Below are 21,432 nucleotides of genomic sequence, written 5' to 3' on the forward strand. Positions count from 1 at the left end.
TTAAGCATACTTGTTGTGGATATCCTGAAATTCAGACTGGCCAGATTGGGTCCTGATGACTGGATTGAGAATCACTGACAGGCTGATGAAGAAACTTGCATTAAAGCCATGCACTGATGACTTAAAGGTACCGGGGGTTGGTGAGGGGGGCAGGGATGGAATCATGGGGTCCACTAGATTGCCAGGGATTTTTTTTGGGGGGGTGTCAGGGGGAGATTGGAGGATTGTCTTTGGGTTGGGGTTTCCACTAGACTACCAGGGTTTTTATGGTTGATGTTGGAGGAAAGGGGATTTGGGGGGGGGATGGTAATGACATTAGTTGAAGAGCAAACAGACCCTTCTACTCATTCTCACAGTTGGCATTCAAGTTCCTGCTTTTTGCTCATTATAAAACAGTGGTCTCAAACATGCGGCCCGGGGGCCACATGTGGCCCGCCAGGTACTATTTTGAGGCCCTCGGTATGTTTATCATAATCACAAAAGTAAAATAAAACAATTTCTTGATCATATGTCTGTTTAGCTATAAATTACAATATTATTATTAAGACTTAGCTAAAAGGAAAGATTGATAAACTATAAAGAGTTTTACCTCATGCAAAATTGTCATTTCTTTAATAAGACATTAACTGTTTTTTTCTGAGGCCCTCCAAGTACCTACAAATCCAAAATGTGGCCCTGCAAAGGGTTTGAATTTGAGACCACTGCTATAAAGTCATCTGCAGCACTTCTCTGCATCAGGACAGAATAGCTACCGTAATTACCAACCATTTTAAATGTGCGCCAGTCTTTAACTCAGGGATTTGCGCAGGATAGCTTCTGCCCCAAACCCTTTTCTGCATCGCATACCCAGAAAACTGAGTGCAACTAAACTAAACTAAACCTTAAATTTATATACCGCATCATCCCCACGGACGTAGAGCTCGGCACGGTTTACAAGAACTTAAAATGAGAAAGGGTAGGAAAAGGTTTACATAAGTTTATAAATCGAGTGGAAAAGTAAGGGAAAAGAAATTACATGTTAGAGAATAGCCAGGTTTTTTTAGTTGCTTGCGGAATAAATGTTTCATAAACTGTGTGCTTCCATCTGAACTAGCTTTCTATGTCACTCTCTGAGTCTGAGTGGGCACATAAAGCTTAAAGCAATGAAATGCTTGAGGCTTAAATGGTGTTGCTGAGGCTCTTGGGACATAGTGCTTTAAACCTTGGGAGTGAGAAAGTGAGTATATGTTTAGAGACATATATAGTGTGACCCTCTGAGTCTGAGCAGTAGACTCCTTTGGATAATATTAGAGAATATAATAAATTTTCATTACCTGGGTGCTAGGGGAACAAGCTGGGCATCTGAGCTTTTAATTCAAGCATATTACTTACCCAGTGTGCTCCTTCCCTTTACCCTTTGCTTTTTTCTCCCCACGCCCATGCTGGATCTGTCCCTTTTTTCCCTGCCTATCCCCACCCTTTTCCTTGCACCCTGCATTCTCCCTTTCCTTTCCTTTCCCTCCCATTCCCTGCCCTCTACATCCTCCCGTCCCTTCCCCTTCCATCCCTCACATCTGTCTTTTCCCCTTTCTTACCTTCTGTTTGCCCAGTGCTGCTTAAAAGGTTTAATCTCTCAGTGATGCTGCAAAGCTGTAAAGGAGCATGTGCCTTCATGCATGCATGCTTCTTGTCCTTCATATAATCCTGCCCCTGTGCAATGACAAAAATGAATTCCTGGTTCAATGGATTGAATGTCAGATAAGGAGGATTCTGTTGTACATGCAAGTGGACATATCGAAAACCAAACAGGTCACAGGCTTTCATCAATACCTGTACTGTTTAGAAAAAAAAAAAAATAAATAAAATATATATATATATATATATATACACACACACACACTTCCCCCTCCCCATTCGTGGTTTTCCTACTCGCGATTTCACATAATCGCAATTTTTTTTTTGGGGGGGAGGGAAACCCCCCCATATTTTTGTCTTCCCCCTGGCATCCTGGCCTTACCTGGTGGTCTAGCTGGTTTTCGGGGCAGGAGTGATCTTCCTACGCTCCTGCCCCGTGCAGATAGCCATTAGGAAATGGCTGTGGGGAGTTCCCGTAGTCCCTCGAGAGACTACGGGAACTCCCCACATCCATTTCTTAATGGCTATCTGCACGGGGCAGGAGCGTAGGAAGATCACTCCTGCCCCGAAAACCAGCTAGACCACCAGGTAAGGCCAGGATGCCAGGGGAAGGTGGAAGGGAGGTGGGGATGGGTCAGAGCTGGATATTCGCGGTTTTTCGCCATTCGCGGTCCGGCTCGGCCCCTATCCCCTGCAAATAATGAGGGAGAAGTGTATAAGGATCGATATTCAGCTTGTGGCACCCAGCGTTATGCCCAGAAATTCAGTTCCGGGCCATGTCCAAGCACTGACATTGAATTTCTGGGTTCCAGGAACAGGCTAAATGATAGCCAGTTGACCATACCATATGATTTCTTATATACCACAGATTCCAACAAGGATTCAGTGTAGTTCAGCTAGAGCAAGAATTTATTATTTCTATAGTGCTATCAGACGCACACTGTGCTGTACGTTAAACACGCAAGAAATGGTCCCTGCTTGATAGAGCTTACAATCTAATTTTGACAGACATATGACAACAGGGTGAATTTATATATGGTGCTCAGGTGGGGAATTAGGAGGGGAATAATGAGTCGGATAGGGGAGGGAATGATGAGCTGAAATGGGTGCTTCACAACAAGATATCAATGTATACAATGAATTTACAGTAGAATCTTAACTGCCGTAGAAGGGGATGCAACATGAAGTTACCGCAGCACTAATCAGCAAATCAGTTCAGTGGCGTAACGAGGGTGAGAGGTGCCCGGGGCGGAGGTGCCCCTGCCCTGCCCTCTTCTCCACTTCCACCCTCATCCGCTCCTCACTGCTGCACGCGCGCCCACTCCCCCCTACCTCTTTAACATTCCCAGCACGAGCAGCAACCCCAACCTGCTGTTCGCACCAGCGTCGGCTCTTCCTTTGACGTCACTTCCTAGGCGCGGGTCCAGGAAGTGAAGTCGGAGGAAGAGCTGATGCGAGCAGCAGGTTGGGGTTCTGCTTGCACCAGGAACGTTAACGAGGTATGTGAGAAGGGAAGGGCACGGGGGGGGGGGGGGTGTTGCAGAGAGGAGGACGGGTGCCGGCACCTGGGCCGGATGCCCTCCCCTCTTTCTCTGCCACTGAATCAGTTAAATGTTGCTGAAAATGACTAGTTCGCGCTGGACAAGCAAGTTAACCGGGCAGGAGTCATTTCCATCGTAACCTTTAAGAAACAGGCTTGTAGAATGATCCTTAGTAGACCGCAAATCCTCTTCCATAAGCGTAAACACATGGTGTAAATGTATGCACGCACTGTACATCTAAAAGTGTACTTTATAAGATACAGGTGTATATTGCAACTACTACTACTACTAATAACTTCATTTTTCTATACCGCCATAGTCTTGCGACTTCTAGGCGTTTCACAATGAAGAAAAGCTGTACAGTCAGCGAATTACAGTGTATAAATAGATAAGAGGACATTGAGCAGTCAGTGATTACAAGGTGCAAATTGGTTAGAAGAAAAATATACATAGGTTACAGAATAAGAATTAACTTGTTTTCATAGTACATTGAAAATGATCGGGCACCAGTGAGAAGCTGGGTACAATTGTGAAAGGACATTATAGAAGACAGAAAATATAGGGTACCTATAATGAGGAAAAAAGAATTCGGGTGAGGTGTGGTAGCTTTGATCGTGGGGAGAAAGTCTGGCTAGGACATGAATTTCTTAAACAAGGTGGTCTTTAATTCTTTCCAGAAGACACTGTAGGTCAACCTAGCGACATCAGTGAAGTAGCCTAGCCAAGTTTGCTGTCTACCAGCTTGAAACTTGAATGTTCTGTCTAGGAAGGTTCGATATCTGCAGCCTGTGATTTTCGGGTATGCAAAGAGGTTGCGGTTTCTGGTAGACCTAGTGGAGGAGTAGAATTCAAAGTGAGGTAGAAGGTAGTTGGGGGTCATTCCCCAGATTAGTTTGTAGCAAAAGCAGGAGAATTTGAATAGAATTCGTGCCTCAATTGGTAACCAGTGCAGCAGTCTGTAGAAGGGACTAACGTGATCACTTTTCTTTAGTCCAAATATTAGTCCGAACTAGGCTCCTGGGAATGCCTACATATAGATTGTGTAAAAATAGTTGTGATTTTACGGTGCACACTCTTTTTACACATACATACCTGCACAGAATTTTGTAACTGCCCTCTTCCACATGTAAAACATGCCTTGTACACAGAAAACTATCCCCACAGCGTGTACATTTTGATAATCTGCACCTGTGTTTTATTGACAGATATTTGTGTGGGAGCAAAATCTTGAACAGTTCCAGATGGACTTGTTTCGATATCGGTGTTATTTAGCTAGTCTTCAAGGAGGCGAATTGCCAAATCCAAAGAGGCTTCTGGCGTTTGCAAGTCGACCAACTAAAGTGTCCATGGGTCGCCTAGGAATCTTCTCAGTATCTTCATTTCATGCACTGGTGAGTTAATGTTATCTTAGTGTCGCTTTTGTGTATCTCAGAGGAGGTGCAAAAGGCGATTAGAACATTTCCCACATGAACATGTATTCCTGTGCTAGACTGAGGATACGCATGCAATTCTTTGAGCAGCCCCTGATCACACCTGCTTTGAATTTGTGTGTTTTGCAGCAATGTAGTTGTTAGGTGCCATCGACTCGTGCTCGAGTCATTGCAACTTGATGAATTGCGGATCTAAAAAGAAATCGGTTTTGTACTAGTCCGGAAAGGTCCTCCAGCGTCATCCTCATGGTTTTGCAGCAATAACACATAAATAATGGAAACACTGCTATTTATATTTATAATTGGGATATCAACCACAGAAAAGATTCTGGATAACTTGGGTCTGGTTTGGAGCTTCCCAAATGGGGGTCATAAAAGCACAGTTGGAGTCATGACCTGGATAAGCTCTCCATCATTTATTCTGCCCCTCCAGGGGGATCACACAATTTTATTTGGTGGCTATCATGGGGTTGCAGTCACAAAAAGACTGGTCTGGATGATCCAGGGAACCGGGAATATTATAGGATCTTTCACCTGAGCACTGCTTCCAAGCAGGTGTCTTAACCTCATTATCACAGGCTGAGTGGTATAGCGAGGGGGAGGCGGGCAAACCGCCCTAGGCTTTGTCTTGCCAGGAGTGCTGGCACCTCTCCACCACCCACCTCTTCAAATCTTTGCTGGCAGCAAGCAGCATCTTCTACCTGCTGCTTGCAACAGCCTCAACTCTCCTTCTGATGCCACTTCCTGGTTGCAGGACCAGGAAGTGATGTCAGAAGGAGAGCCGAGGCCATTGCTCAAAACCTGAAGTACCATTTTAATACATTTTATTTATTTAAAACATTTATATACCGCCTAAATCTAAGCGGTTTCCAAAAATAAACTTACATAGTATAAAACATATATCAACACATAGTACAAGTACATTGTCTGATCTTTCTCTGCCTAGCTAGTGCTTAAGACATAAATACCAGATACAACAATGTATTGTCTGCCTGCTATATATTACATATAACCATCAACAAATAGCTGTGTTTTTAATAATCTCTTAAAAGTTACACAGTCAGTGCAGTCTTAGGGTCACAGGAAGGGCATGCCACAAATCCACACTGGCAATCAAAAACATGGTTCATAGACAACGGCGCGAAAGACAAAGGCGCGCCCAGGCAATTGAGCGCAGCGCGGGGGCGTGCGCCGCTCAAAATTACTGTTTTTAGGGGCTCCGACGGGGGGTTTTGTTGGGGAACCCCGCCACTTTACTTAATAGACATCGCGCCGGCGTTGTGGGGGGTTTGGGGGGTTGTAACCCTCCACATTTTACTGTAAACTTAACTTTTTCCCTAAAAACAGGGAAAAAGTGAAGTTTTCAGTAAAATGTGGGGGATTACAACCCCCCAAACGCCCCCACAACACGGTGCGATGTCTATTAAGTAAAATGGGGGGGTTCCCCCCCACACCTCCCCCGTCGGAGCCCTAAAAACAGTAATTTTAAGCGGCGCGCACCTCCGCACTGCGCTCAATTGTCTGGGCGCGCCTTTGTCCGGCGCGCTTTTGACCTCACACCAAAAACATTCCAGCTTTCGTCGCCACATAATGCACTCCTAGTTCCCTGGTTGCTGTCAACTTCATCCCTCCCTTTGACCTCAGTGCCCTTCCTGGTCAATAAATATCCCTTAGAGTGTGGGGTTAGTTTATGGTGCAATATAGACATTACTTTATATTGCACTCTTTGTTTCAGAGAAAGCCAGTGTAGTAGTTTTAAGACAGGAGTAATAAGTGCCATCCTAGGAATTCCTGCAATTAGCCTAGTCATTAAGGGCCTAATTCTATAAATGGCGTCTTAAGTCCTAGGTGCCATTTGGCACAGTTTTCAATCAACTGTTATGCCTTGAATCCTTAGGTGCACTGCCATATAAGCCATGGTTTTCTTGGCCTAAGTGAGTCCGCCTAAGGTAGACCCTAGCAGCGCCTAAGTCATTCCACATCCAAACTCCGCCCCTAACCAGGCCTACTCTTTTATGTAGGCACTGGTAGTTGCCTCAGTGTAGACTCCTACAGGCAAATTAATTTTTAAATTGTTTTTTAATGGCACTTTCAATTAATGGTGCTGATTAAGCCAATTAAGAAAATTAAGGTGCCTAAATTGGCTAAGCGCACCCGTCTTTTATAGAATCAGGGGCATAAATGCCAAAATAAATGGCTGGCATTGGCGAAGCCTAAACACAAACCAAATTCCAAGTTTATTAAAATTTGATATACCTCTTTAAAAAATTGTCAAAGCGGTGTGCATTACATTAAAAAATATAAAATTGGGAAAGTTTAACTAATACTTTAGACCAGGGGTGTCAAAGTCTCTCATCGAGGGCCGCAATCCAGTCAGGTTTTCAGGATTTCCCCATTGAATATGCATGAGATCTATTTGCATGCACTGCTTTCATTATATGCTAATAGATCTCATGCATATTCATTGGGGAAATCCTGAAAACCCGACTGGATTGCGGCCCTTGAGGAGGGACTTTGACACCCCTACTTTAGACGAATACACGACAAACGGAAACATAAGGGAAAAGAGGTAGAACAATCATTTATAGGAGAAAAGGAGTACAACCACTTGATATCCAGTTGGCAGCATTTCCTGCCCGTTTCCTACCCCACAACAAGCTATGCAATTAGCATGTAAACTAGCACATAACATCAGACCAGTACGGTAACAGAGTAAGGCAGTGGTTCCCAACCCTGTCCTGAAGGACCACCAGGCCAATCGGGTTTTCAGGCTAGCCCTAATGAATATGCATGGAGCAGATTTGCATGCCTGTCATTTCCATTCTATGCAAATTTCTCTCATGCATATTCTTTAGGGCTAGCCTGAAAACCCGATTTGCTTGGTGGTCCTCCAGGACAGGGTTGGGAACCACTGGAGTAAGGGATATTTTTCACGTGAAGAATCTTTGCACAGTTTCCTATTTGCCGAACTACATCTTGAAAACAGCATGTTCCAGTTTGAAAGCCTGACCTTCTAGTTCTTCCAGCACTCTGGTCTGCATTAGTCTAGACAGTAGCCTTTAAAGAGTAGCCTGTGCCTTGAATTGCTTTAAAGATTTCACTTTCTAAATTTGTCTCCCGTTCTTGAGAATCCTTGAATATCTGATCAGCATTTCTTGGAAGACTGCAACGAGAAAACTGAAAGTTCCTTGTTTCTTGCCTTCTGACAGATTTTTCCACTGAGCCGATAGTCTCTGCCAAGATCAGCAGGTGCTTGGGTGGTAGGACGGCCCATATGCCAGTTTCCTCCCACAAGCAGCCTGCCTCCTCTTCATCATACGAGAGGAAGATGTCCTTTTTTAGTTTTCTGTGCCATGTATTTAAAACACAGCATTCTCATTTTGTCACCCAGCAAAATGTAGCGTCCGCTACAGCAAACACATGTAATCAGAAAACACAGATGCAACAGAGACGGATAAGTCTTTGCCCTGTTCACTTGCAAGCCAGTGTTCTGGCTGGGGTCCAGCAGGCAGGTAGGACCAGGTGTGGGAATGTTTTCAAGTAGGTTTCCTTCCAGCTGAACGTGGTGGGTGTGACAGTTTTATTTAAAGTCATAATTATCCAATCTCCTATTGCTTCCTCCTCCGCAAAACAGGAAAAAAAAAGAACAACTTGTGAGTGAGCTGGTTTAGAGCTAGTAAGCTCTGCTATGCAGATTGGAAGAAAACTTTTAACGATTTTTTTTTTTTAATCTTGCGTATCCTTTGAATATGAGCTCTAATGTGTGCTTTTATATAGAGAAATAATAGAGAGAATCGGGAGCGTGTTGTTCCAACACAATATGGACAAGGAAAACTACACACATGATGCCATGCCATTAAATGAAACAAATTACAAAAGATGTTGTACACATTTTAAATGAGTGTCCTTGTTCATTAGGAAAACAAAAAAAAAACATGCCATCTGAAATTCTGCTTTCTTTTTTTTTTCACGGCAGTAATGCTCGTCTTTTCCTTATTAATTTAGGGATAGTTTTTTTTACTAATATGGGCTAAGCAGTTGCTGAGTGAATCGATATCTGCCATTAGCACATGGCCATATTTTTCTCTGGGAAACCCTGGACACTTGACCCCGCCTCGTTCCACCTCCAGCCCCGCCCAGTTCTGCCTCTAGCTCCGCCCCATTCTGCCTCTAGCCCCGCCCCCACAAAACTTCCTCTCATATTCCAGATGAGCTCTAGCCACGTCTGGAGAGCCTGGAGCATGCGCGAATGTGTGTGATGCCATCCGCGCATGCTCAGAGGCCCTCCAGATGCGGTCAGAGCTCATTGGAGTTTTCCAAAACCCGGACAAATGCTGGGTTTTAAAAAGTCTGTCTGGGAGCCCGGATAGTCCTCTAAATCTGGTAACCCTACCCCCCTCCCCCTCATTTCCCTCTCTTTATCATAGGGTTGCCCGCAGCAGCAGCAATGATTCCCATATACCGCCTATGGCTGACCAGGAAGTTTGTTCAATACCACATTCTGCCTCAGCAGAATCAGAAAACTGCATCATGGGGGAGAGGGGGGTGGCATACAGAAGGAAGGCTTCCAGGTCTGCCACAGGCAGCATATGGGAATATCTGCCACTGTTGGCAGCCCTATGATAAAAGACACCTATAAGGTAGACTGGGGAAGAGGGAGATGAGGGCCTTCCATAGCTGTGGGGCCCAGGTTTTCCTCCCCCAGTGCTGGCCCTGTCAAGGGTGCACCACTGCTGGGTGGGTCTGATCTCATTGAGTTGGCCCAGTCCCACCCATGGCTAGGCCTCTTGACTTCATCAAGACCAGCCCATCAGGTAGTTCATCTACTTTTTCAATTGGCTTGATATGTGAAGACAAGCTGCCGTCATAACCACTAATCTATCAGCTCCTGATTTAACACCCTTAACTCTTTAATTTATTAGAAAGGGCTCCACCAGTTGTCCCACTATCCCCTCAGTTAAGGTCCTCCCCCACCCAAGTTACTGCATTTTGGAATAAGACCACCAGATAGGAAGGTTCTCAATTGACTACAGTTCCCACAGCAAAACCCACAACCCATCCCCATAGATCTTTGCAAACTTTCATGCGTTTCGTATGGTTGATGAAACATCTTATAATTTATCAGGTTGCTTCCCAGAGAAACATTAAGCAGCCTTTGATAAATCCCCCTTCCCCCCTCCTTCTTGTACATTTCCCAGGATCGCCTCCCATTACTTAAGAACATAAGAAGTTGCCTCCGCTGAGGCAGACCAGAGGTCCATCTCGCCCAGCAGTCCGCTCCCGCGGCGGCCCATCAGGACCATTGCCTGAGCAGTGGTCCCTGACTATCCCTATGACCTACCTCTACTCCTATCTGTATCCCTCAATTCCTTTATCCTCTAGGAACCTATCCAAACCTTCTTTGAAGCCTTGTAACGTGCTCCGGCCTATCACAGCCTCCGGAAGCGCGTTCCATGTATCCACCACCCTCTGGGTGAAAAAGAACTTCCTGGTGTTTGTTCCAAACCTGTCCCCTTTTAATTTCTCCGAGTGCCCCTTTGTACTTGTGGTTTCCCCATAATCTGAAAAATCTGTCCCTGTCTACCTTTTCTATACCCTTCAGGATCTTGAAGGTTTCTATCATGTCTCCTCTAAGTCTTTTCCACTTGAGGTGGGGTGATTTTTGCAAACATTGTATTAAGAGCATTGCATGCAGATATGGGAGATAGGATGGGAAAGGAATGAAGTACTAAGAGTTCGCTCCAGTAGAATCTCCTCATTATGATCTGTCAGTGCTCTGTGCTGTAGGAGATCCTTAACCTTTAGATATTGAAAAATATCTGACTTGTTGAGCCTATATTCTTCTATGGGGGGGGTCTTTCCCCACTTTGTGGATGACAATTTCTTCTGCTAGCCGCCATTTTCTGTATTTCTAATCCTTAGTTGAAATCATTTTACAAAACTGTCGGAGCAGTTCTGTGAGGGTAACCATGGCTGCAGCTACTGTGTATTATTTCTGTGCAGAACTCCCAGGGCCGCTTTCGTGGAGATTAGTACTGCAGATGCAGCTACTCTCATGCCATATTTAGAAAAAGCTCCTGATTTTTACATCAGCCCCAGAACAAAATCCCTCAGGAGCCATGGATAGATTTCCCTGTAGGCAGTTTACCAAGCTATCTTTTATCATACTAGGTCCGAGAGTGTGGCACAGTGGTTAAAGCTGTAGCCTCAGCACCCCGAGGTTGTGGTTCAAACCCATGCTACTCCTTGTGACCCTGGATGGGTCGCTTGGTCTCTCATTGCCCCAGGTACATTAGATAGATTGTGAGTCTTCCGGGACAGACGGGAAAAAATGCTTGATTACCTGAATAAATTCATGTAAACCGTTCTGAGCTCCCCTGGGAGAATGGTATAGAAAATTAATTAATAAATAACATTAGGCACCTGCCTAGGTATAGCTGCTGCCCCGCTACCTTAATTCTGCCTATCGCAGGAAGTGGTGATCCTACATGTTCCCATCTTCATTTTAGAACAGAGGTCCTCAAATCTAGTCCTCAAGGTCCATATCCCAGCCTAGTTTTCAGGATTTCATCCATGAATATGTTTGAGATCTATTTTTATGCAGCAGTGAATGCAAAATACTGTAGATCTTATACATGAACTGAGATTACAGGGAGGTAGACTTAGGAATAATATCAGGAAATACTTTTTCACAGAGAGAGAACTAGGCCCCGGACCACACTCCCAGTAGAGCTGATAGAGTCAAAAACAGTCAGCGAATTAAAAAATGTGTGTGATAGGCTCAGGGAATGCCTAAATAGAAAGAGGATGGAAACGCAATATGGCTGTTGAGGTGTTTTTTGGGGGGGCAAGAGCAGTGGGAACCAAGGCCAAAGCTGGACAGACTTCTAAGGTATGTATTTTGCAAATTGCAAATGACAAGTAAAGCTTCAGAGGAGAAGGACCCCGGCAATGTCAAGATCACTTTGTTGTTTGCTGTTATTGAGGGTGATGTGCAGCTCAGGGGGAAAGGGAAGACACCTTGACTGAGTACCGTCAGCAACACTTGGGGATGATATATGGTTATAACCAAGATTATATTGGGCTTCTTATATGGTTGGCATGGTGGAGACTTAAAAACCAGTGGCTGGGGCCGCACAGAGTGGTGGGCAGACCAGATGGACCGTGCGGGTCTCTATTTACTGTCATTTGCTGCGTTAAATATATTCATTGTGGAAATCCTTAAAACTAGGCTGGACTGTGGCCCTCGCAGACTGGATTTGAGGACCCCTGTTTTAGGATGCAACAATCAGAAGGGGCTCCTCTGGACAGTTGCGTACCTAATTTGGTTGCCTCCTGGGACAGAGCATCCCTCTCCTACAGATGTCACTTCCCTCTTTCCCCTCTCCATCTGCGGGAGTGCATTGAGAAGTTGTGGAGCTGCAGTAAACAGGCACACAGCTCTTGACTTTGCCTGCCCCGGCCCCCTCTGGTGTCGGCATCTTGTTCCAGGCCAGGGGACTGACAGAGCCGAAAAGGCTGTGCATTCTCCTATCATCAAATAATGATAAAAAGACACTATGCAAAAAAATCTAGCAGTGTTTTATTATTTATTTGCACTTTATTGTGGAAAATAGCAGAAATTTGATATATTTTGCTAATAGCTAAACACGTGCACTTTGGTGTAGTCATCTACCAATGGTGTTCCAAACACTCAAGCATTCGGGGGCTGATTCTGTATAGGACGCCGGTATAGGCAATAAATTACAGCAGTAACAATATGCAAATAACAGTACACAATACAGTATAGTGTACTACTCAATGTCAACACAATCCAAATTAAAACATACATAATAGGCATGTTAATAGGCAGCATATGGTGTAAACAGGGGCGTAATATGGGGGTTACGGGCGGGGCGCTAACGCCTTTCCTCCTTTCCACTCCCCCGCATAAGAACATAAGAATAGCCTTACTGGGTCAGACCAATGGTCCATCAAGCCCAGTAGCCCGTTCTTTCAGTAGCCAATCCCGGTCACTAGTACCTGGCCAAAACGCAAAGAGTAGCAACAGTCCATCATCTCAAAGAATAGCAACATTCCAGAACCCCAAATGAGAGCAACATTCCAGAGCTGAGATTGTGACGTCATAATGCCTCATTCCACAGTGCCTCAGAGTCAACCTCATCAGTGATGCTACAATGAAGAAGAGGAGACTTAGAGGAGACATGATAGAGACCTTCAAGATCCTGAAGGGCATAGAGAAAGTGGATAAGGACAGATTCTTCGAACTGTGGGGAACCACGACCACTAGGGGTCACTCGGAGAAATTGAAAGGGGGCAGGTTTAGAACAAATCTAGGAAGTTCTTTTTTACACAGAGAATGCTCTTCCGGAGGTTGTGATAGGCGAGAGCACAGTAAAGGGGTTCAAGAAAGGTTTGGATAGGTTCCTAAAGGATAAAGGGATTGAGGGGTACAGATAGCAGCAGAGGTAGGTTATAGAAGTAGAGGTAGGTTATAAAAAAGGTCAAGAATTCACTTCACAGGTCGAGGACCTGGTGGGCCGCCACGGGAGCGGACCGCTGGGCGAGATGGACCTCTGGTCTGACCCAGTGGAGGCAACTTCTTATGTTCTTAATGGCTTCATTGCCCTATACTTGGCACACATATGAACATAAGAATAGCCTTACTGGGTCAGACCAATGCTCCATCAAGCCCAGTAGCCAATCCAGGTCACTAGTACCTGGAAAAAAACCCCAAAGAGTAGCAACATTCCAGCATCTCAAAGAATAGCAAGATTCTGGAACCTCAATGAAAGCAACATTCCAGATCTGAGATTGTGATGTCATAATACCTCATTCCACAGTGCCTCAGAGCCAACCTCATCAGTGATGCTACAATGGCTTGATTGTCCTTTACTTGGAACATAAGAATAGCCTTACTGGGTCAGACCAATGGTCCTTCAAGCCCAGTAGCCCATTCTCACGGTGGCCAATCCAGGTCACTAATACCTGGCCAAAACCCAAGGTGTAGTAATATTCCATGCTCCCAATACAAGGCAAGCAGTGGCTTCCCCCTTGGCTTTCTTTCTTTAAATGTTTTCCAGCTCGAGCGGTATCGTCTGCTTGATGATTGCGCCAGCATCGGCTCCCTTTTGACTTCACTTCCTGGTCATGGAACCAGGACGTGACGTTAGAAGGAAGCTAGCGCATGCAGCAGGCAGAAGATGCTGCTCACGCCGGTGAATATTTCAAGAGGTGGGCTCTGGAGTGGTGTAGAAGAATTGGGGGGGGGGGGGGAGTGTCCAAGCAGCAGGAAAGAGTGTGGGGGCACACAACACAGTGATGCCAAGCACCACCACCCCGGGTGCCAACCTCCCTCACTACACCACTTGGTGTAAGCAAAAGTGAAACATATAGACAGGTAAGACATGTCCAGGGGTCCGGACGGTGTTTCAAAACCCGGCTCTTTGTCTAGGTTTTGAAAAGCTTCTAGCTAGCAGCAACGTCGAGATGGCATCTGCGCATGCGTGGATGTAACGCTGTGATGTGCGCGCAGGCGTGTGATGTCATTGCTTCACATCGGCGCCTACGCAGATGCCCTCCTGACAAACGAACAGGTTTTGGGGGCGGGGCTGGGAGCGGAACAGGGCATGACTCGGGTGGAATGGGGTGGGGTGGGCCTGGAGGCGGGGCCATGGGTCCGGATTTTCGTTACAGAGAATCTGGTAACCCTAGTAATAAGGAGGTAGTCATCCTTATCTTATAATTTAAGAAAAACTTGCATGTGAAGTCAGAAAAGATGTGGTAAGCAAGTTCTTCTTTAGTAAGTGCACCTAGTGTTACTATTTTTGCGTGTGTGCATGCGTGTGCTAATATTAACCGTGTTTACCCTGTTTCTGAGGCAGGTGGCAGCTCGTACCGGTGAATCTGGTGTGAGGAGGAGGACTCAGGCAATATCAAGATCAACAAGCAAAAGGAAAAGCAGGTTTTCTTCTCTTTGGGGGTTGGATAGTACCTCTAAGAAAAAGCAAGAGCGGCCTACCATTAACCAGGTGAGACTGAGGAAAGATCTTGGTGTACCAATTTGAGACACATTTCAAGTTGCATCAACATCTCAAGGTTTAATGTTCTTAGAAAAGATTACCTAGTACAATTACATCAAAATATCTTACCAGAATTAAAGCAAATAAACAGAATAAAGGGACATCCACTGAGATTTAAGTAAGGACAGCAGAATCCTAACGTGTAGAACATACTTCAACACAAATGCATTTTTAAGAGGAAATTGAACATGTTTCTGAAGAACCAAACAATGAGTGGTAGGATGTGCTTGAATGCTGCACACTAATATAGGGAACTAATATTTAAGCCCATTACATTAAAGGGCTAGAATATACCGTATGTCTGTCTGTCTGTCTTTCTTTTCTTCTGTGTCTCTCCCTGCCCCTCTCTCTTTCTTCCTTTCTTTCCGTCTCTCTCCCTCCTGCTGTATATCTATTTTTCTTTCTATCTCCCTCCCTCCCGCTGTCTGTCTTTTCTTTCTGTCTGTCTCTCTCCCTGGCCCCCTTTGTCTGTCTGTCTGTCTGTCTTTTTGTCTGTCTCTCTGGCTTCCTATCTGTCTGTCTTTCTTTCTGTCTCTCTCCCTGCCCGCTGTCTTTCTGTTTGTCTGTCTTTCGTTCTCGTGCGCTGCCTGCCTTTCTGTCTCCCCTCTCCCAAAGCAAACCAAGATTGCTCCCTGGCCCCCTTTCCCTCTTCCCCCCCCCCACTTCCCTGTGCAGCAGCAGCATTCCCCCCCCTTCCCTGTGGAGCAGCAGCAGCATTCCCCCCTTCCCTGTGCATCCACCCCTTGCCTGTTCCCCTTGTCATGCAGTAGCCGTTCTCCCTTCCTTTTACCTCCCCTCTGTCCGGCAGCACCCATTCCATTCTCCCTGTCCTGCAGTAGCCCTTTTCCCTTCCTTTTACCTCCCCCCGTCCAGCAGCACCCCTTCCCTTTTCCCCCTGTCCCTTAGTAGGCCAGACATCAGTAGCGTTTCTCATCCCCCCCGCTGTCCTCCCGGGTCTCACACAACCGTTGGCAGGAAGCGATGTCGGCAATGGGTAAAATCGGCACTGCAGGCTCCTCTTACGCACCACACATAGAACACGGCCACGGAAGCACAAATCACAGTGGCAGGGATCACGCCATTTCAACTACGTATGTGCGGGTAAGGGTTTTATTATATTAGATATGTCATCTCAGGTCCATGAGGGCAGCTTCTGTACTGTGTGATCAAATTTGCCTTTCCCTGAATAATCACTTGAACACACCAGAGATCGTTTTGGTCATTCTTCAAAACTACCTACTGTTTCTTTTTCAGTTTTTTATTCCTACAGTGTGTTTACAGATCTCTTTTTATTAGAGACCCTAAACCTGTGACTCTGTGAATACAAGTTTAAGAATATGCTTGCTAATTGAGAGTGCCTGGGACCTTAAGTATGTGCATTTCAAAGTTTATGAATGTAGAGAAATGAAACGTAGACTATATGGTCTTTATCTGTCTTCATTTTTCTATCTAGTCTGCCTAAGCATGCCATCTACTATCCCTTCCTTTCCCCCAGAGCAGGGATAGGCAATTCTGATCCTCGAGAGCCGGAGCCAGGTCAAGTTTTCTGGATAATCCACAATGAATATGTATGAGATAGATTTGCAAGCATTGCCTCCTTGAGATGCAAATCTATCTCATGCATATTTTTAAGGATATCCTGAAAACCTGACCTGGCTCTGGCTCTCGAGGACCGGAGTTGCCTACCCCTGCCTCAGAGAATCAATGTAATTGTCCCAAGTTTTCTTGAATTCAGATATACTTTTTCTCTCCACACCTGCACTGGAAATCCATTCCACACATTCACCACCCTTTCCATGAAAAAGTATTTTCTGAGGTTACTTTTTAGTTTAGCCCCTTTCACCTTAATCTTATGCCCTCTCATTCTAGAGTTTCCTCTCAATTGAAAGAGAACATAAGAATAGCCTGACTGGATCAGACCAATGGTCCTTCTAGCCCAGTATCCAGTCTTCACGGAAGCCAATCCAAGTCACAAGTACCTGGCAAAAACCCAAATAGTAGCAGCATTCCATGCCATTGATCCAGGGCAAGCAGTGGCTTCTCCTGTCTGCTTCAACAACAGTTTATGGACTTTTCCTCCAGGAAATTGTCCAAACCCTTCTTAAAACCAACTACGCTCTCCGCTCTTATCACAACCTCTGGCAATGCGTTCCAGCGCTTAACTATTCTCTGAGTGAAAAAATATTTCCTCCTTTTGGTTTTAAAAGTATTTCCCTGTAACTTCGAGTGTCCCCTAGTCTTTGTAATTTTTGACGTTCTACTCCACTCAGGATTTTGTAGACTTCAATCACATCTCCCCTCAGCCGTCTCTTTTCTTTAGCCTTTCCTCATACGAGAGGAGTTCCATCCCCTTTATCATCTTGGTTGCTCTTCTTTGAACTTTTCCTAGTTCTGCTTTATCTTTCTTGAGATAAGGAGACCAGAACTGAACGCAATACTCTCCTCATGCACCTTTCTCACCTTTCCTCCGAAGTACACACATTGAGATCTTTAAGTCTGTCCCTTTACACTATGTCATGGACTATTGACCATTTCAGTAGCTATACTCTGTACCGATTCAATCCTGTTCATTTCTTCTTGAAGGTATGGTCTCCAGAATTGTAAACAGTATTCTAAATGAGGTCTCACTAGAGTTTTATAAAGGGGGGGCAACATTACTTCATTTTTCCTTCTGTATTATTGCTGCACATCATCTCTCTGGCGGGCTAGGGGAGAGGGAATTAGAGATGGAATTCATCTTCATAAAGAAAAATGTTAAGATTTGTTTTAAACTTAGTGTAAGAACAGTCTAAGTGAAAAGTGAGCGAGGGAGAGTGTTCCAGAAGGAGGGACCGCTTACACTAAGTACCAGTATTTGTGTATGTAAGAAGTTGAAGCAGACAGTTTTGAAGGATGACACAATGAGACCATTGGCTTGAGACGATATAAGCTTTCTATACAGAAAGTGCTGGATGAGCAGTCGGGAGAGGTAGGAAAGGACATCTGAACAAAGTATCTGGTGAACCAAGGAGAGGATCTTGAAGGAGATTATGTGTGAGACTGCTAATCAATGCTCTTCCTGGAGTAACGAAGTAACATGATTGTATTTATTAGAACTAGTGATCAATTTAACTGCCAGTGGCCAATGAACTCTGGCATCATATAGTTTGGAATTACAGTAGTCTAGATGAGATATGACAAATGAGTGTGTGAGGATTCCGTATGCTGATTGGATAAATGATGAACAGAATAGATTTTAAGTTTATAAAAGCAGTTTTTAATGATGTGAGAGATTTGGGGCTGAAAGCTCTTGGAACCTAAGATCTGTAAGGGAGAGTTGAAAGTTAATTGGTGTCTTTACCAAGGAGACTGAGGCAGTAAGGGTCCAAGGACCATTTCTGAGATGGAAGTTTCTTTTTCTATATGTTTTGACTGAGAGATTCTTAAGTACTCAGTCTGAACGTCTCTATGAGCTTTGGTCAGGTGTATATGTACAGAAATGTTGCATATACTAACATGCATTTGATTTATTAACAGGCATTAAAAATGTTAATGTGTGCAAATGAATTTAACAAGTTTACAATTGATTTAAATCTTTTTAAATGCTTATTAGTGGGCGTGAACTGGAAAAATATGACCCCAAATTAGGGAAAAAATCAAATATGCATATCTCTAGTTTCTTAGTATTATCAAGCAGATGTCTGAAACCAAACATAGGTGCTTTTCGTGTGCCCTTCAGTACATTATTAGACACTTGTAATCCACATGTACCTCTTGAGTTAATTACGGAATTGACAAAAAAAAAGCCCTGGGAATTCCCAGGAACTTAACAATGTTTAACAATATCATCATAGCGTATGACAAGCTTATGAAATAGAAAAGTTTTTAACATCTTATGAAAAAAATTTATAACGAGCCGCTTGTCTTAAAGCAATGGTTCATAGACAACGGCGCGAAAGACAAAGGCGCGCCCGGACAATTGAACGCAGCGTGGAGGTGCGCGTGCCGCTCTAAATTACTGTTTTTAGGGCTCCGACGGGGGTGTGTGGGGGGAGAACCCCCCACTTTACTTAATAGACATCGCGCCGGCGTTATGGGGGGTTTGGGGGGTTGTAACCCTCCACATTTTACTGTAAACTTAACTTTTTCCCTAAAAACAGGGAAAAAGTGAAGTTTTCAGTAAAATGTGGGGTGGTTACAACCCCCCACAACGCGGCGCGATGTCTATTAAGTAAAGTGGGGGGTTCCCCCCCCACACACACCCCCGTCAGAGCCCTAAAAACAGTAATTTAGAGCGGCGCGTGCCTCCGCGCTGCGCTCAATTGTCTGGGCGCGCCTTTGTCCCGGCGCGCTTTTGACCTGACACCTAAAGCAATAGGTAGGAAATTCCTCCATTTTGCAGACTGGTATGAAAATAATGATGTATGCATAGACTTATACACTATGGAAAATGAAGACCTAAATAGGTTCTAAAAGATGTATTATAGTTTCTGATTTGTGTATAAATAAGTTTTGACATATAGTTAGGTGCTTAACCTTAAAAATAACACCAGGGAACATAATTTAAAAATTGCATGAGTTCCAGTCGGAAGCCAATGTAATTCTAAGATCAACGGAATAAATGTCAAATTTTGAAGCCCTACATAGCAGATATGCCACTGTGTTCTGCAATGTTTGTAAGCTTTTTCTGAAAGGATTCTTTGCAGCCCACGTAGATGATACAATAGTCAAGTTGGGACAATATCGTAATTTGAACAACCAGTCGAAATGAATCTGGTTCGAAAAGAGGTCTAATATGCATGAGTTTTCTTAATACTCTGAAAATGTTTGCCATAACCACCTATACTTGAGATTTTGAGTTGAGACTCTAATGTATATATAATTCCATTGATTACCAAATTTTTATTGTGGAGAGAGTTAAAGTGACTTCTTGTAGTGGGGGGGTGGGGGGGGGAGGTTTTCCTGTTCAGTTTTAATCTAAATGCAGTTGTCAAAGGTTCTGTGGACCCTTATTTCAAAACCACAGTAGTGAGTCCCGGCACAGCAAATGCAATGCAGCCCATAGGAACTGAATGGGCTACATCGCCTTTGCCACATGGGAATCACTACTGGGGCTTTGTAAAAGGGACCCTGTGACATTTAACCCTTGTTTAATTTTAGGTTAAATCTCCCTGTATATTATTAGTGAAAGGAATGATAATCGGAGATTCTGGTTGACTATGAGTACCTAAAAAGGACACGCACCTCTAAATATTGCTAGATTTATATTTTGTTCAGATTAGTCAAACGTAGCTACATGAAGTAATATCCTGACAAGTAGACAGACGCACAAAGAAACCGTGCCCAATCTTATTTTCACAGGTTGGGAACACAGCACACAACGTCAAGGCATGTTCTCATTTTGTCTCTCTGCCTGTCAGAACAACACACCCTGTGCAACTGGTTTTAGTTTGTATAAATCAGGGAGGGTCCCATCGAGATGTGAAAATACACGTGAGATCAATTGTGGAGGTTTTAAAAAAAAAAAAAAATTTAATTTATTTTTTTTGTGGATTGATTCCCTCTACTCCAGGGATCTCAAAGTCACTCCTTGAGGGCCGCAATCCAGTCGGGCTTTCAGGATTTCCCCAATGAATATGCATTGAAAGCAGTGCATGCACATAGATCTCATGCACATTCATGGGGGAAATCCTGAAAACCCGACTGGATTGCGGCCCTCGGGGAGGGACTTTGACACCCCTGCTCTAATCTATTCTCTGTGTCAGCAAGTCAGTTCAAAAGTATTCACATTTGCCCCTCAATAGACTGGCATTATGTTTTGAAAGAAATTTAGCTGTGGTAGGATGAAGTCCACAATAACTGTTGCAGCTGGTAACCTCAATAAAAATATGAGAGCACAATCTGCGTAGCAAGATCTTTGTCTTGCCTTTATGTACTTTAACAAACGGATTTTTGTTGCACAGGTGTTTGGTGAAGATGAGGATTCTGTAAAGAAATCGTTGGAAGGAATGTTAGATGAAACTACATCAGAAAGCAAGGTAAAAAAACCCAACAACTTGATTTTCCAGAAAAAAATTTTGCTTAGTATATTTATAGTATACCACTTATATAGTATATACCCTTTTTCCCCGAAAATAAGCCCTAGCCCGAAAATAAGCCCTAGCATGATTTTTAAAGATGCTCCTAATATAAGCCCTATCCCCAAAATAGGCCCTAGTTAAGATCGACCCCCAAAGTCTCCCCCCCTGAATGTCTCCAACACTCCCATACTTCATCCCTGCTCAGTTCGCCCCAAAATTGGACTCGTCGATTCAGCAACCCTCACCCCAACCCTCCGCTCTGAGGCCTCCTAAAGCAGCAATGGCGGCAGCGCTCTGAATGGGCTGCTTCATGGCCTTCCCCGCCAGGTCCTTCCCTCTGCCATGTCACTGATATCAGTGATGCGGCAGAGGAAAGGCCCTGGCAGGGAAGGCCACGAAGCAGCCCTATTCAGAGCACTGCTGCTGCTGCTGTTTTTGGAGGTCTCGGAGTGGAGGTATGTCAGTCTCACAGTGGGAGGGTCGGTGGAGTTCTGCTGCACAGGGGGATGGGAGGGAGGAATAGAAAGATGCTGCACAAGGGGGGAGGAAGAGAAAGGAAAGAGGAAGAATTGGGGTGGAGAAGAGGAAGGGAGAGATGATTGTTGTACATGAAAAAAATAAGACATCCCCCGAAAATAAGCCCTAATGCATTTTTGGACCCCAAATTAATAAAAGACATGGTGCATTAGGCACATCATGTCTGAAG

At 44.5% G+C, this 21,432-nt stretch overlaps 1 protein-coding gene across 9 annotated transcripts in view; it reads left to right on the forward strand.

Moving 5' to 3' along the window:
• TIAM1 (TIAM Rac1 associated GEF 1) overlaps nt 1-21,432 on the forward strand; it is a 460,276-nt gene that overhangs the window by 253,741 nt on the left and 185,103 nt on the right. For all 9 annotated transcript variants that reach the window (XM_033949522.1, XM_033949519.1, XM_033949524.1 and 6 more), the window contains 3 exons: nt 4,361-4,546; nt 14,470-14,616; nt 20,610-20,684. In XM_033949522.1, coding sequence (XP_033805413.1) covers nt 4,361-4,546; nt 14,470-14,616; nt 20,610-20,684 — 408 coding nt within the window. The remainder of the gene's footprint in view (nt 1-4,360; nt 4,547-14,469; nt 14,617-20,609; nt 20,685-21,432) is intronic.

The sequence above is a fragment of the Geotrypetes seraphini genome, chromosome 6 (genome assembly GCF_902459505.1).
Source record: "Geotrypetes seraphini chromosome 6, aGeoSer1.1, whole genome shotgun sequence".
Taxonomy (NCBI): Eukaryota; Metazoa; Chordata; class Amphibia; order Gymnophiona; family Dermophiidae; genus Geotrypetes; species Geotrypetes seraphini.